The sequence below is a fragment of the Ptychodera flava genome, chromosome 1 (genome assembly GCF_041260155.1).
Source record: "Ptychodera flava strain L36383 chromosome 1, AS_Pfla_20210202, whole genome shotgun sequence".
Lineage (NCBI taxonomy): Eukaryota > Metazoa > Hemichordata > Enteropneusta > Ptychoderidae > Ptychodera > Ptychodera flava.
Window position 1 is genome coordinate 42,527,195 of NC_091928.1, and position 17,395 is coordinate 42,544,589.

At 36.0% G+C, this 17,395-nt stretch overlaps 1 protein-coding gene across 1 annotated transcript; it reads left to right on the forward strand.

Annotated features, from left to right (window-relative positions):
- The first annotated feature begins 11,505 nt into the window (after positions 1–11,505).
- Positions 11,506–14,347, forward strand: LOC139144998 (lysoplasmalogenase TMEM86A-like). The gene is made up of 2 exons (XM_070715886.1): positions 11,506–11,607; positions 13,652–14,347. The coding sequence occupies exons 1-2, from the start codon at positions 11,506–11,508 to the stop codon at positions 14,345–14,347; spliced, it is 798 nt and encodes a 265-aa protein (XP_070571987.1).
- The last annotated feature ends 3,048 nt before the right edge of the window (positions 14,348–17,395 follow it).

Below are 17,395 nucleotides of genomic sequence, written 5' to 3' on the forward strand. Positions count from 1 at the left end.
TCCTTTTTGTTTGTTGTTGTGATCATTGTATTTTTTGAAATTGTTACATTGTCTCCACGAATTACCCGACAAGGTAAACTATATCTTCAAGTGTGCTGATGTACTGGTGGAATAGTTTATATTGTTACATTGTTGTTACATATTGTTACATTGTTTCCACATTACCCTACAAGGTAAACTATGAACCCTTTTTTTTTTCTAAATCATGTCATAAGCAAGTCTAATTGTAAATTAGGTATGTTATGCTAGTAAAATTTGTATTCAGCCATAATTAGGAGTGGCTGAGAATATTGTAGTTGTTCGTGGGCGGGTAAATCCAAACCGAATATTAAGGCTTTGAAAGGGGTTCAACAAAGGGCTACTCGATATATCCTTCACTGCGCAGCTTTTGATTGCAAAGACAGGCTTTCTAAACTTAACCCTCTGCACCTTACATAGAGAAGAGAAATAGCAGGTGTAATATATTCCAATGCGTTTTTATGGCTATTATGATGTATATTCAGATGACTTTGTATATTTTTATAGTGTCAACTCCTATTATCCCAGTACGAGGTCAAGTAACGACAATTTAACACTTAAACCTCATTTTTGTCACACAGAATCACTTACGTGTTCTTACTTTAACAGAATTGTTCTCTTATGGAACCAGTTACAGTCCCATATCAGATCTTCAAAGACTGTATCTCTTTGAAATCAAAAGTGACTACCGACACTTGTACATGGATAACAACATGTCGGTGTCACAGCTGCTATCTTACAAAATTTCTATCCGTAATGAGATTTCATCTAACATTTTCTCTGTTTTTACAATGCGAACGTTTTACAATCAGTGTTTTGTCTGTTGTTGTCTTTTAACATTTTCTTGTAATTTTTAATATATGGTGAATTAGTGTTAGAGGTATTCGGCACTATTTTGCCTCTACCATTTATTGGCTACTGTTTTAATTTTGACATGCTATTGTTCAACAGTTGTACTGAGTTTTTTTCTTTCAGTGTAGTTGTTTTACTTTTATGTCTCTTTTCCATCTTCTATATGTTGTCAATGTATGCCAGTGAAGAAGTATAATAAATAAATAAATAAATAAATAAATAAATAAATAAATTAATAAATAAATAAAAAAGTTTGAGGTAAAGGTTTCTATGCGTAGGCTGTCTGATGTCAGTAAATTGATTTATACTTTGCATTTATGTAACTAAAGCATGCGCACGTTTAATGCAACTAATTGCGTTTGGCTTCGACCCCCTTCTCCCTCCTAAACGAAAGTTTGGAAGTGCGAAAATCCTACCAGGCCTCAATCTGTATCAGCATACCTACAGTCGGCAATTACGTCGCTATGAAATCACGCATACGCTTCCACCACACCCGTCCCCCCACAACCCCTCTTAAAAACCAATCATTGTCCAGCACCAATTCGACAATGAAGCAACCAATAGAATGAAAGGAATTGAAACAGTGTATCCAATGTGATTGGTACGTTATTTTACACGTGTCTTCACACACGTGCACTGAACCACATTTAGGTCCAAAGAATGTTCACAGTGCAGCGATGATACCGCATTTGCCTGGTACACGGCAAACAATTATTTTGCGATACATAAAAACGTGTAGCGAGATGTTACGGTAAAGACAACATGTGGAGCGAATTTTGCTTACGGTCGAAATACAGTCAAACTCTCTACTCTCCTAAACGAGGAAGTTGCCTTTGCCGTTCGCGTGTTTTAATTATCCAAGCACCCGAAAGTGGTGCTTGCATAATGTACTGAATGTTTTCCCTTCAAGTTTGATGGTGTAACAGGCCAACGAAATCCAATAGTGTTGCAAATCCCAGACATACGTGATAATCACCCTTTGATTTTTTAGGTTTTCAGTCTTTTGAATTTAGTTGACAATTACTCTGACCGACACGTGATGCGCATCGCGAGAATGATATCATTATTTTCCGCCTGTGTAAGCGTACCATCCTCCTTTGGTGACTGTATTGTTTTGACAAGAGTCATACCGTTTGACATTGTACTTAGATGGTAGCGACCTTCATCTCCTTTTGGCAAGCAGGACTAAATTTTGCCCGAGCAATGGAAACTTTGCTCAGGAAATAAATACTTTTCCCGTTGCGAGCAAATATGAGATCTTGTTTTTGATTGTATCTCTACACTTTGTTTTGTGTATACCAAGTAAAAGTGTCGCCTTGAATAATGCAGATATTAAGTTTGACAAATGCAGCAAGTTTAAGCTCTTGGTTCATAAGTACAATGCTGTTGAAGAAGACACCAAAGTTCAATATGCTGACCATTTTCTCTTCATCAAGGGCATTCTATCAGATGAATTCACATTTTAAAATACTGTACAACTAAAAGGTGCGATAGAAGGCAGGACTGGACAAAATACGGTGCCCCAAAAGACATCGAATCACTTCACTGGTTTCTAAAAGAAATGAAGGCAACAAAAAGGCCCTTTGTGTTCTTCGATAATTAGAAAGAAGCCTCAGGTTACCATTTTTTCTACATTTTTTCGCTACAGAAGGCCAGTTAGGTTACAGTGTGCCGCGCCTCCATGATATTTTATATTGCTTTCCCTCGGGTGATGCATAGTATATGTCGTTCTCCGGACTTTAACAGCACTTTATTACATGTTTATCTATTTTTAGCCTTGTTACCATCTGGCATAGACAGTAGAAAGGAACATAACTTGGAAACCAAGTTGCCTAATTTTGCAAAATCATGCAGTGCTAATACAGTGTAGCTTATCAGTGCATTATCCTATACTTGTGTGCCAGCGTGATTGACCATAACACTAAAAATGCCTGAAGAAGGCCAACTGTACACCTTGTTCCGTGTTGACACAACTATAAAGTGAAAGTCACAGATGACATTTCTCCCAAGCCACATTTCAAAGGAATAGAAGGGGCTTGACAATTCAGGTGAAGTTGTCTTACAGCTCTCCTTAGCATTGTATTTGCATTTCTGCTCACGCCATTTATTTGAAACATTTACTCCATTTTTGAGGGAAAAAACTTCCACTGTTTTTTCAGCCTCCAAGAAATTTTAAAAAGTTGTAATTTTGGGGCATTTTTTCCACTTTTTGGTCCAATTTGTTTCTGCCCAAATACTTATCTTAAGGCTTTGATATTTGGTATACAGGTTCATAAGGTTATCAAAAAATTGATGTATTCAAATTCTGATGAAAACTGCAATTTTGTAATGTCTCTCATAAACTACTTGCGAATAGGTTAAGTGTGTTGGACATAGCTATGAAACAATACATTTATGAAAGCAGCACATTAAAATAGCGAAACATCTGAATTCTGTGAAAAGATATTATCATGAAGGCAATGCCAGAAATTCAATGTTGATATGTCCTTCTGTTTGTCTGTTTGAGATACCGAAACCAACAGTGCATTTGAAATTTACCGCACCGACTGAGACAGTCTATAAGAGTCATTAAGGTAAAGTTAAGATGCAATTAAATGTTATTATGGTCTAGTTAATGAGTTCGGCAGGTACCCTTGTTACAGGAACGCTAGATAAATTGGTGATCAGTGATTAGAATACAAACCCTGTCGCACGCAGTGACCACGACCAGTTGACCAGGACCTATAAATTCGGGGGAGGGGGGGGGGCTCATCATGCTCGCCAGCCAGAACAAACCATCGGAGGAAAGAGATCACCGCCGTGGCACCGTAAACACTAAGTCAATGTTCTGATCTCATGTAGTGCGTCTTAAAAGCTGTTTGTTGGATAGAAACTTTCAGCTTGACGATACTATCATCAGGTTTGCTGCACTACAGAATCTCATGAGCCTCTTTCCAAAAATTAACGAGATTACAGACGACCTACTTTTAACAGAATAACTAGGTCAGTGTGGTTTTTCAAGCCTCTCGGACAAGGACTGTTCACAAACACTGTCGCCAGCCATGCCGAAAAACAGGTATGGTGAACATCAGTTTACTCAGTTGTCATTGTTCCATGGGGCAAGGGTGATTATGCTTCAGTGACATTCCAAAGTTAGCCATGTGTCTTTGAAGAAAACTCCTGTATGCCGAGAAACCTAACCACTTACTACCCATCAGTTTATTTTTTAGCAAGTAAGATTTGGCCGACACTAACATGCCAAACAACCTCAACTGGATTTGCCCTACCGCACTGAACAAGACAATTTAAGTGATTGAGAAACACATGTAATTTAAAAGACACACTTAAAGATTTTGTGAAGGGCGTAGTACCAGCCTTAGAAACATGCCATTGACATAAATCTGCAGAATTGAGACAAAATCAGTATTATTAGGACCCTCTCAGATTCTGATAAAAACTCTCTCCTGAACATGAAAATTCCAAAGTTCAATTCAATGTCGATGACAGAAAGTGAGAATGATGTAACAGTATAGGATAATACTCCCTGGTAACAGCGCAGTGCAGACAGTGCAGTCACGTGACGGAAACAATAGATTAAATGAGCTTGAATAATTGACCGAATGCAGGCCGGCGCAACAACAGCCTACACTAAAGTCGCCCGTGCACGGTCCCGATTATATAAAATATCAAAACAGAATAAATTGAGAGAATGAACTTCAGCGGACTGTCAGGCTAGGTGGTAGCGTGGGGCTGACGTCTTGCCCCTCACTTGGCCGAATAGTAACTGCTCTGATGAGACAAGCAAAGTGAATGGGGACCCTGCTATACGTTTTTATGTATTGCAAAATATCGTGTTATGTTGTTTGGCGTGTACCAGCCAGTGTGGTACCGATTCTACTCCAGCATTCCTTTGATATACATGTGGTTCAGCGTACGAGTAAAACAACGTAACAATCATGATGTTTTAATTCGTAATTTCTGACCAAAAATAGGCATACATTAAACACCACGGCATACATATTAGATTAATAAATATCAGTCTAGTGATTTCACAGTAAAGTTACCAAAACAGATGAAATTGCTTTAGAACTACAATTGGTAATTTTGTGACAATTTGAACAAGGCTATCCTGTGAGCTGTTTTACAGTAGGAGATTTTACAATTGTTGCCTTTTCGGGAGAACAAATGTATACTTTAATACGGCTAGTTTTCAATCGGGTTCGAACCCACAACATACGGCATCAGTCGCCTAGCGGAGAGGCCACAGACAGAATCGCTCGGCTAAATCTCCACTCCCAAAACGTTAACAATAAGTGAAAAGTAAAACTCCATCCAAAAACATTACATCCTACTCCTTAACACATAATATATCAAGTTAACAGATGCAACAGCTATCAAGTTGTCAACAACACATCACATGATAGATAGCAATCCATCCAAATTGCAACTAAGTCAAACAAGCTGATAATGGAGATTTCGTGAAATATATACTTTATAAAGCTTGTCCAGTATGTTAAAAACAGTTTCCAAGTTATCACAATACATTACACGATATACAGAAACCCATCCCAATTGCTTCAAATGCTATAAAGAAAGTAAGACCTCAAAAATTGACAAAGTACAACGAGTAATAACGGTGACCAAGCTGATAATTGAGATTATCCAGCCCATGGGGTTTCCATTTACACTGGTATTTCTACTAATTACCTAGATATTGTTTGTGCATCTAGCCGTCTGATGTTTCGCTTAATTGGAAATCTTTCCTGTGTCAGATATTTTGATTAGTCAATGATATACTATCTAAAGTTGGGTAGATATGTCAAAAAGCCCTAAAATGTGTTTTCTGGACAGTATTTCACTAGAAATTGATACCAAATATCATGATCACATTATGTTCAAAGCGTTCAATACTGTCTTACTAAATATCAAGTGGTGGTATACGTCATTTAAGGTCACAGACTAACAAACTTTGCTCTAAAATTACAAAATTGCAAGATTCCCCAAAAACATTCACGTAGGTCATCCATAGAGACTTATTTACCAGATGAGCAGTTTTGAGGGAAAAAATCGACTGGAACTTTTGCAGAAGAAAGATTTAGACCAAAATGACAAAAACTGCTTTAAAGTTACAAATTTGTATATTTCATCACAATTTCAACAAAGATCACTTAAGTAATCCCTCTGGACCTATATACCAAATATCAAAGCTTTCTGACGAGCACTTTTGAATAAAAAATTGTAAAAGCTTTTCGCCCTGTATAACAAAAATTGCCTTAAATTACAAATATGGATACTGAAAATCAAAAGAATTATTGCTTGATTCAAAGGCCGAGAAAAACAAGAGCCGGTCAATCTGAACATTTTACTTTCCAAATTTTACACCACTATTCCCAAAGATGACCGCTTTTAAATAAAAAAAAAATTGTTAACACTTTTTGCCTCAAAATAACAAAAATTGCCTTAAAATTACAAATGTGGATGCTAACAAATTCAAATTGTTGCTTGATTTAAAAGTCAAGAAAAACAGTTACAGGTCGATCCGAACATTTGACTTTTCCATATTATACATCACCATTCCGCACGATAAACTAAAAACAATGTTGTCATCTCTAGTGAAGCCAGCTTTCCTGCATAAAAATGGCATTAGATGCTACCAAATTACCATCAAACATCGGTCAGGTTATTTCAGTAACGACATGAATGCCCAGCACAAATACACAGATGAAAATATTATAAAAATGATTAATTTCTTAATCGACAACATTTGTTCAGTTTGGTGGTATGACATTTCAACTGTTACAATCTATCGGCATACCAATGGGTACTAATTGTTCTTGCTGACTAATTTCTTTATTCATATGAAGCGGAGTTCCCTCAATCTCTCTACAAAGAAGGGTCTCAAAAACTTGCAAGGCGTTTTAACAACACGCACAGATTTATTGATGATCTGATTAGTCTAGACAATCTAGACATAACTAATTACTTTATCATATGAAGCAAAAGCAAACACGATCGTGGTAAAGAACGGAAGTTTCATGTCAGCTACATGTAATTGCTAATGTGTATTCATATTTTTCAATGAATAGTTATGAAGGGATATATGAATAGTGACTGACTGCATTATTTAGTCAATTTCAGTGAAACTACACATGTTTACATATAAAAACAAACTGAGTGAACTAACACATACATAATGCAGTTCTGTGTCATATTATTGGTAATTTGCATATTTCAAGATTTTAAATTAGTAGCTTTTCTCTGGCTGCACCGTAATGTAATGAGTTTCATGTGTGATGTTGACATGGGCAATTGGTTGAAGACAATTTACGGTCAGTCACTCATTCAATATTTATCGTAATGGCAACTTTGTGGAGATATTTCAAAGAGAACAGAGTATCAAATTACAGACAACTGCCCTAGGTAGCCTGGTAAATTTAGGCATTCTTAAAAGGTAAATTAAATCCAAAGAAGCCTACAAAGTCTCACTATCAAACCTTAGCGTTAGTCGTAAAACCAAAACACAATCAGTCAAACAGCTCCTTGTAAATATACAGACAGCTCTACAAAGCCCTATTTGTGAATGAAACCATGATTCAGTACCGTTGGTGTCATGCAGGTGATCTCATTATCTGCCATGGAATGTTATGGTTGGTGAGCATAATGAGGCCCTTTCTAAATTTAGCATTTTGGTCAAACCTTAGTGATTGAAGAGACTGTTTGTATTCTGGCTTACAGCACTGTATCCAACGTTTCTGCACACAACACCTGAGAGATGATATTAAGTTGCTTTCTACATGCCAATTACGTCGCTTTGTTATGAAATTTAAAAAAAGGAAAAGCTTGTTTAATTTGAATAATTTCATATATTAAAATACTTTAATAATTTCAAAGAAAGCACCTGCCGAATTACCTGCCCTTGGTAGCCTGGTAAATGCAGACATTCTGCATATAAATAAAAGGAAGCCTACAAAGGTCAGTACAATTTCAAACTGTAGCTTTAGTCATAAAACCAAAACACAATTGGTCAAACAGCTCTTTCTAAATATACCGCTCTACAAAACCCTATTTGTGAAATAATAGCAATTATACCTATCCATAATCCATAACACTAAGTCAAAATTCGTAATACACTAGTTATAAACATAGACACAAAACAGCAGAGAACAGACAGTAAAGCACGGGTACACACAACAAAGTATTGGTGGTGTCATGCCGGTGATCTCATTATCCCCGATGGAGTGGTTGAAGAGCATAAAAAGCCCCTTTTCTGAATGTATTACTCCGGTTAAACCTAAGTGATCAAAGAGACTGTGTTTGTATTCTGGCTTACAGCACAGAATTCAGTGTGTCTGCATGCGCATACCACGCCTGAGAAAGATCATTTAGTTATTTTCTATGAGCCAACATTCACCCTAGGACTCTGAGACACACGGCTCAGTTTTGTCATGGTAATTTCAAAAGTTGTGATAATGTGAACTATTTCATAATAAATTATGATTTACATTGTATTGACATTTTTATATATTTGTATATACTTCCTCATTTGTCTATGATACTGAAATGCTGTTTAAAGGCGCCCTCTCGATACCTGGTTCTCGCATTAGCGAATGTGTCAACAGCCCATTAACAGTTGTCATTCTTTTGTTTTCCATTGAATATTTTATCAAGTAAATAATATTTATATTAGATAAATCTGATAATTGAGTGGGGGCTTTAATTGGTGGCTGTTTAGGATATACCATTATCATGTAGGTAAGGCAGACGCAACTGAATGTCCTCTCTCAGGTGCTGTGTGCAGATAAGTTGGATACAGTGCTGTAAGCCAGAATACAAACAGTCTCTTCAATCACTAAGGTTTGACCAAAATGCTGAATTAAGAAAGGGCCTCATTATGCTCACAAACCATAACATTCCATGGCAGATAATGAGATCACCTGCATGACACCAACGGTACTGAATCATGGATTCATTCACAAATAGAGCTTTGTAGAGCTGTCTGTATATTTACAAGGAGCTGTTTGACTGATTGTGTTTTGGTTTTACGACTAACGCTAAGGTTTGATAGTGAGACTTTGTAGGCTTCTTTGGATTCAATTTACCTTTAAAGAATGCCTAAATTTACCAGGCTACCTAGGGCAGTTGTCTGTAATTTGATACTCTGTTCTCTTTAAAATATCCCCACAAAGTTGCCATTACATTAAATATTGAATGAGTGACTGACCGTTAATTGTCTTCAACCAATTGCCCATGTCAACATCACACATGAAACTCATTACATTACGGTGTAGCCAGAGAAAAGCTACTAATTTAAAATCTTGAAATATGCAAATTACCAATAATATGACACAGACCTGCATTATGTGTGTGTTAGTTCACTCAGTTTGTTTTTATATGTAAACATGTGTAGTTTCACTGAAACTGACTAAAAAATGCAGTCAGTCACTATTCATATGTCTCTTCATAACTCTTCATTGAAAAATAGCACATTAGCAATTACATGTAGCTGACATGAAACTTCCGTTTTTTAACACTATCATGTCTTTGAATTGCAGTGCCAATATATTAAACAGGTTTTTATAACCTTTGGTCACATCCTTCCAGTTATGTTCTTTAATAATGAAAGGCCTTCAATATGCAAGTAATCAATTAGCTCACAAGGAACTTCTAAAGGTCTTTACATCTATATCATTCTGTCATCAAGTCACGGGGCAAGTTTCGTCAAATATATTTAAGTTTTGCATATATCCACCTTCTATGCAAATAATTATGCATCTTAATTGCATTATGCACGCCACAGCTACAGAAATTCTAAGTAATAAGGTCTTCCAATTCCCAAATAGAATCCATGTGATAAATCTGATTTTGATCAGATGTGCCATTCTTGAGATATTTCACTTGTGGCTCTTCTGAATGACATAGACTTAGGAATTTTGCAAACAAAGATGAAAGGTTTTTCTCGTCTCCATGAATACACATACACTGAATTTTCATCAGTCATGCTAACTGTAACGTCAATTAGACACTTGCAAATTCACTACAGGAATTCCTGCAGACAGAGTGGAGATTGTTAGGGTGTTACTCAAATTGCAAAATTTATCAGTGACTTCCAGCTGACTAGTAGCTGTCATAAAACATGCTTCTTCTTAGCAGGGTATGTATACAGCACTGCATGCAGATCAATGTTACACTCATACTTTGGTAGAAGGCATCGGATCGAGCACAACATTCAAAGTGTACTGTCACACATAGGCATACACTAATTTGCAGAACGGAATGAGCGGAACGGAACGGAATGGAATAGCCACACCAAATAAAAAATTAGTTTCTCTTCATTAGAGTCCATTTTTTTCGCCTACTGGATTGAATGGAATTACTGATCTAAAACAGAAAGTTTGATTTAAATAAGATATCATCATTTTTCAACCCTAAAAGAAAAGCATCTGTTTTTCGAACGTTTCTTTTTTCACCGTCATGAAAATTGTAAATAAGACTACTAATAAGAACTTTATTGCATAAAAACACACTTAGGGAAATGTGGTAGCGCAAGTACAATACATCGAACATTACAAATTTAATCAGGCAAGACTGCTGTCCCGAGACTGCTGCTGGGAATGAATAAGACTAGTGGGCTGGAGCTATAATTCAAATCTGTAGAAGTATTTGGAACAGTAAACTCTAATTTAAATGGAATCAATTACTTTTTTACCAAATTTACCATTATTACACCCCAAATTCCTGAGATGAAAACGTATATTTGATAGAATATTTTAACTTCGACACGACTGGAACTAATTTTGGATAATCGGATGATGAAGTAATGTCGGTTTAATCTGCAATGTAAGCTCATCTGCTTTTCTTTTTAAGTTATACTTTATGAGTAATTTGTAATATTGCAACATTCAGATATAGGGCACCTAACACTTTTGAGAAATTTGAAAAATATGAAGATCAAATTATCCCAATTAGTTCCAATAGTGTTTTTTCCAGTATTGTCACTTTTGTAGAACATGTACAAGCCTAAGTAGCATCGTCGAAGTCGCATATATCTTGTACTTTTGATAAAAACGGTATGTCACTGTGCTCACTTTATCACAATTTTGCAAAATGTACTCAGGAATTCACAATTTGCATACTCTCTCATGTTTGTCATTTTGTGTGCCCTTCAGCAGGTGCCATTGACCTGTCCAGAGTTGGATTAACTCAAGTCGGGTTAGACTGATAAAATCCAAGAAGTCCACTGATTCATTTAAAAATGAATCAATTTGAGAGCTTGCCGTAGGAATATGGCTCTTCAACCTGCTGATAAGAGGTAGTGTTGAACATCTAGTAGATCTATGCTATACATGTTGCTTATGCGGCTAGGCCTATAAGCTTATGATAATTTGGGGGAGGGAACTTGAAAAATTTTGATCATGTGGACAAGAGGGGACTTGAAAAATTGTTAGGGTACTGAGAGGGGTCTGAAATAATAATTTTTCAATTGTGATTTCTCCAGCCCCCCCCCCCCCCCCCTTTTTGTGAACGGAACCTTAGAGCAAATGCTGCTAAATGGAACCATCATTCCACGGGACGCCCGCTACGGTCGGTCTTACGTATGGCGCTCACAGTCACGTGCTATAGGTCATCGCAAAGGTCATTGCAGGTACACATTGTAATATGAGGGCGCAGGCAGAAGGCCAAAGCATAGACCCCAAGGCCAAAGGTGGTGTTTATGCTGTTCGGAAGCACAACAAGAAAGACAGGATATTAAAAGTGCCAGTATATGGCACTGTAGTGTAGTTGGCGCCCGACAGATACTTATAGTAAAAGGTCATATCCATTTAATGTTATCTCAGCTATTACAGACCATTTGCGATTTTATACCATTAGACAATTAAGGTAAGTAAACGAGTATGCGAGACTCACTGCATTCGCGGATCGATATTGTCTAGTTCAAGTTGACCAACAGTGACACCGTACCCTATGGCGGTATACTGGCAAAGCACTGGAGAGAGCGCTATATATATACCGGTAGTTTAACGATGGATTGTGAACTTACGTCCATGGTTCAACCACAGTCCCTCCACACACCTTTTCACCATATTGGCGTAGCCTCAAGGCTGAGTCTAAGGCCACCAGGGTCAATAGGCTTCTTCAGGCAGCGGCTGTTGACACCACAGGGAACCCATCAATCTTGTTGTTGTTATAATACATCCAGGTTGAATTCAGATTGGTTTAATTATATACAAAGCATATTGAACTCTCACAGTGGGAGCGATATATAGTCTTGTGTTTGCAATATCAATTCCACAGTTAATAATGTATATGATAGTTTATGTGAAATTTATGAACAAACATGGCTGAGAAACATTCATAATGATACAAGGAAGTGTGGAATGCAGAGGAATAAGCTCCGCACTTACAGACTATTTAAGACAAAATTTGAATTTGAATGTTACTTGCTAGATATAAGATCTTTTACCTATAGGAGGTGGCTGACAAAACTAAGAATTTCAGATCACAACCTACAAATAGAACTGGGTAGAAGGTCAATTCCAAAAGTTCCTGCAAATGAAAGATTCTGCAAGTATTGTAAGTCTTTAGTTGAGGATGAATTTCACTTTATAATAGAATGTCCAAAAGACAGATCAAGATGGTCTATTTTCATCCATAAGTTTGTGTAATCCTGGCTTTCTTGATTTGAATGACAGAGAAAAGTTCATATATATCTTTACTCACAAAGATAAACTACCTCTCTTGTTTCAAACATTTAGGTAGATGTCCTAACCAAATGCAACACTCTCGGACTCCCAACGTACACTCTCTGTGTACGTTTGGAGAGAGTTGATTGTGTCAACTAATGATAGGTTTCTTGTAGTGTTTTAGACATCTGCATTACATATGAACCAACAACAACACAATAGTTATGTTGGTTGAATATTATTGTCAACAACAATAACAACAACAATAACAACAACACAACTAATATAAATATAAACAACAATATAAACAACAACAACCAAATTTCTGGGTTCCTATTAGTGTTTTGACACAGGGTGTCAATAGCAAACTGGCCTTGTGTTTGGCTATTGATACCCCTCCTGTTTTTCCCTACCCATTGTTATCAATTGTGATAGTAAAATTGTCAACCCAGAAATATACAATCATTTTTTGAGCAGGCAGAAATGTGATGATTGTTCCCACTTGTTTTACTGGAATGTTCTAAAATTTTGCCAGCTCCAGTTAGTGCATTGTGCAATATTTTTGGAAATGAAAAAACTTTTGCCCTACCATTCTCGTCATTTTAATTTTACAATAACCTACCAACTGAAGTACATGCACGTTTGTACCTCTCTCTCTCTCTCTCTCTCTCTCTCTCTCTCTCTCTCTCTCAGAGAAGTATGGTGGTAATAAAGTAGAGGCCACAAAAACTTTGGCATGTTCAGAAAAAGGAAATAACTGTTCCATGTACTTTCAACATGAGACAGAGAATGTTCACTGCAAAAATATATTGCATGCAATGGCATCTTGCAGTCAAATGAAACACAAATAAAGTATTCAATTGTTGAAGTAATTTCTGCAACATATGATAGAACAGAATTTAATATTCAAAGCATAAAGAAAATAACAACATGGAAGTACTTGTTGCCTTTGATTTTGTCAAAAAATCACAATTAGCAAAATTCTATTCTTCACTTTGCTTTAGCCTTGTTACCATATCAACACACCGATGAAATTCACAATTTTGTAAACTTTTACAAGGCATTTCAATATGCTTTCTTTACCAATATATCAAATGAATCCTCTCGATTTACTTTGACAGATGCTGAGCCACATGTTCAAGTCGTCATTCTTCTTCCTTGCCGTGGCGCTGTACTTCAGCTTGGAAGACTCCATACCAACCCCATCACAAGAGGCCGTGTTCATCAAAATCCTGCCGATAGTATCACTGGCTGCCTTTGTTGTTCTGCATTCTCTGGCGTCTGGAAAACTGGCAAACTTCTCAGTCGGGATCCTGTGTGGTCTTGTTCTATCTGGAATAGGAGATTACTACTTGGTTTACAAGACGACGCATTTTCTTCATGGTCTTGCATCATTTGCTGTGGCACAGCTTATCTATGCAGTAACCTTTGGCTTGAGGCCTTTCAAGCCAGTAATTCTGCTGGTCTGTTCGGTAGTAGCTCTAAGTATGTATACGTATCTTTTCCCAGGATTGAAAGGCATTCACGTAGTTTCAATTTTTATATACATGATAGTGATCTACTACATGGCATGGAGGGCTCTGGCGAGATGTCAGTTTGTGGAAGGGAATTGGACATGGGGTCAGCTGTTGTGTGCCCTGGGGTCAGTGTCATTCTTGATTTCAGATTTTGTCATTGGAGTGGATTTGTTCCGATACGATGTGCCTCACAGGAGCTTCATTGTCATGGTGACCTACTATTTGGCTCAGTTTGGTATCACCATGGCAGTGACAGATTATCCATCAATGGATGAAATCAAAATGAAGAAAGCAAAATAGCGAGTACATCAAAATTAGTGCATGTCATGTGTGTGGTAATGCGTGTGTGTGCCAATGTGAGTCAAAGAGTGTTATTTCTCTGTAGTGTCATGTAAATGTTTCTCCAGCAAGTATCAATATACAAAAGTTTTGTAGGACATCAAGGTGTCCCTCTGTTACGCACACTGTATGTAAGTCCTTGTTACTTTCTTTTCTGTGATCATTAATCCTATGTTTTTGTTTTGCATATGTGCATTTATATACACAAAAATCACATTTGCAACTGTTCGTCAATGTTTCCTCATACTGAGTAACTAAATAGCTGTGCTCAGGATCTGAAAAGAGTTACTTGAGTGTATTGAAATAGGTATCAACACAACTTTCATTTTGCAAGTTTGCTCACATAGTATAACGGTAGGATATTTTGAAATATAAAAATAATGCACTTAGAGCAATAATGTGTCTGTTACCATTTAAAGTGCACAAAAGATTGTCTGAAAGACTTTTAGCTAGTGTAATTTGCATGATTGTGTGTTCAGATAATGAACTATTTTTCATTGCTTCAGCACCAGCAACTGATATCTAGTTGTACTTCAAAATGTTTTACACACTCTGAGGACCTTGATGAAGGATGTTTTGATGCATCATGATTAAAACTGATTACACTCGACCAAACACCTAATACCCTGTACCCACTCCCTAAGAGAACTTCAGAAGTATAAAAATCTGATGACAATACCATGATTTTGTAATTTCCCCCTAAGGCATTAAGCTGCTGAAGGAAGTGGATTTAAAGTTGATTAAAAGTACTGACAGTGTTTTGAATAACCACCGTTCCAAAACAAAATGCAAATGGAGATTAAGTTTCATATATGATTACTGAAACGGCAATACCGGTATACCCCTAAGCATGATAAGTTCCATTTAACATGTAACTGATCAACCTACTTATTTCTTTATATCAAGTAAACAATTTGTTACATCGTTTCCATGTAACATAACAATTAGCTAATATTTATCAATGGAACATTCAACTTCTGATAAATTATAAAATTGTTACATTGTTTCCATACTACCTTGCAAGGCAAATATATCTTTTGTGTTTGTTATTGTGATTATTGTTATGTTTGAAATTGTTATATTGTTTCCACCATTACCTTACAAGGTAAAATATATTGTATCTTTGGGTATTCTGATATACTGGTGAAATGTTTGATATTGCTATATTATTATCACATTGTTTTCACATTACCCTACAAGATAAACTGTAAACCTCTTTTTTTGCTAGTTTGTGTAATGAATGAAATTGCATTGTTTCTATCTTCTATTACAAGGTAATATCTTTTTTGTTTGTTGTGATCATTGTCATATTTAAAATTGTTACATTGTCTCCATCAATTACCCTGCAAGGTAAAGTATATCTTCAAGTGTGCTGATATATGGGTGAAATAGTTAATATTGTTACATTGTTCTTACATATTGTTACACTGTTTCCACATTACCCTACAAGGTAAACTATGAACCCTTTTTGTTTGCTATAAATATGTCATTCAGCAAGGTATGAAATTGCTGCATTGTTTGCATATTTCTGTACAGGGTAAAATCTGTGTCAAGACATACTCCAAAATTTACAATAATTTTCAAAGTTGAATTTGCAAATTCAGGTGTTACAAAATACAACCAACTAGTCCATCAATGCAACTTTTTATTTTTATCTTCATGTAATTTTTGTAGTGTTTGAACTGCAACAAAATAACACCTTTATATACAGCATGCTCTTTCATTTCCTATTTAAACCTTTAGTATCATTGTTAGAGATAGCGTTTTATGTTGTGGAAGGCATAAGTCACAAAATTGATTCTTGTACTAGTTAAACATTTATCTAGTTTACAAAGTAAACTATGTATATCTTTTTTTTTTCACTTCAGTGCATCTGTGTAATTTATGAAATTTTTGCATTGTTTCTCTATTACCCTATAAGGTCAAAGATATATGTTAAATTTTAGAATGATGGATTGTGTCATGTCATTACTAATTTAAATGTTTTAAAAGTTGTCAGTCTACAAAATTACTTATCTGTTATGTGAGATGATGAATTATTTTCCTTTTTAAATGCAGGTGTTCTTAAATATATACAACTAACTACGATCAATGCAAACGTTTCAATTTTGTAAGCAATTTTTCATATCTGCAAGAGATGCAATGATTTGTTGATCAAGGATGCAAGGTTACCTTTAATAGCAGAGCATATTCTTCCATTTGCTTGTTTACCTTTAAATCTCAGTGTTAGGATCTGTCACAAAATGGATTATTGTACTGGTTTATTGAATCAGGGAAGTTTTTGCTTGAGGATTAAGATACAATTTTATTACAAAAATTATGCTTTCCTTGTTAACATGGGAAAGTGGTCTCATTTGCATAGATTTCATCTGAAGGGAATTAGACTCTCCATCCCATGTCACAGAAAGGATTGTATCATGTCCATTCCTTGGCAGTCCTTTACACACTACAACGATATGTCAATGCCAAGGTAACAACAGATGCGACATTGAGTATCTCACCTCAGTATGTCCATGTATTCTTTACTTCTTTAAAGATATCATAGCTGTATTTTTCGAAATTATTTCCAGTATTTTTGTTCAAGAAATCAAGTAACTATAACTTGTTCTTCTCCCTTCTGTTTGCCAAAATACAAAATATAACTCTTTCAAACACAACATATTGCACAGAATGCAATGTTCTTGTTGACAAATGACTTCTAGTCTGTACAAGAATTCAGTGTCTGACAGTAACATTTGACATCATACAAAAGGAGTCTGTGTTAAGCATGCATGTCAAACCCAAATACTTGGCTTAAATGTTCTTCAAAGAGACTTAAATTTAACCATTCTCTTATCAAATGAACAATAAAAAGCAGTGGTCACCATGCAAAATTACTAGAGGAACAAATAACCCTGCATTTACTGATCTTTGAAATTCAAAATATGTCCAACATCCCTGTGTTTATTCTATGGAAATAAAACTTTCAATCTCCACAAAAACGAGAATGGAGAAAATTTTACATACTCC

Excerpts from the sequence above, each read along its gene's own strand:
- LOC139144998 (XM_070715886.1), top strand. The coding sequence starts at position 11,506 with ATGAGGGCGCAGGCAGAAGGCCAAAGCATAGACCCCAAGGCCAAAGGT. Across the intron at positions 11,608-13,651 it reads ACAGGATATTAAAAGTGCCA|ATGCTGAGCCACATGTTCAA; the intron begins GTATATGGCACT and ends TTACTTTGACAG.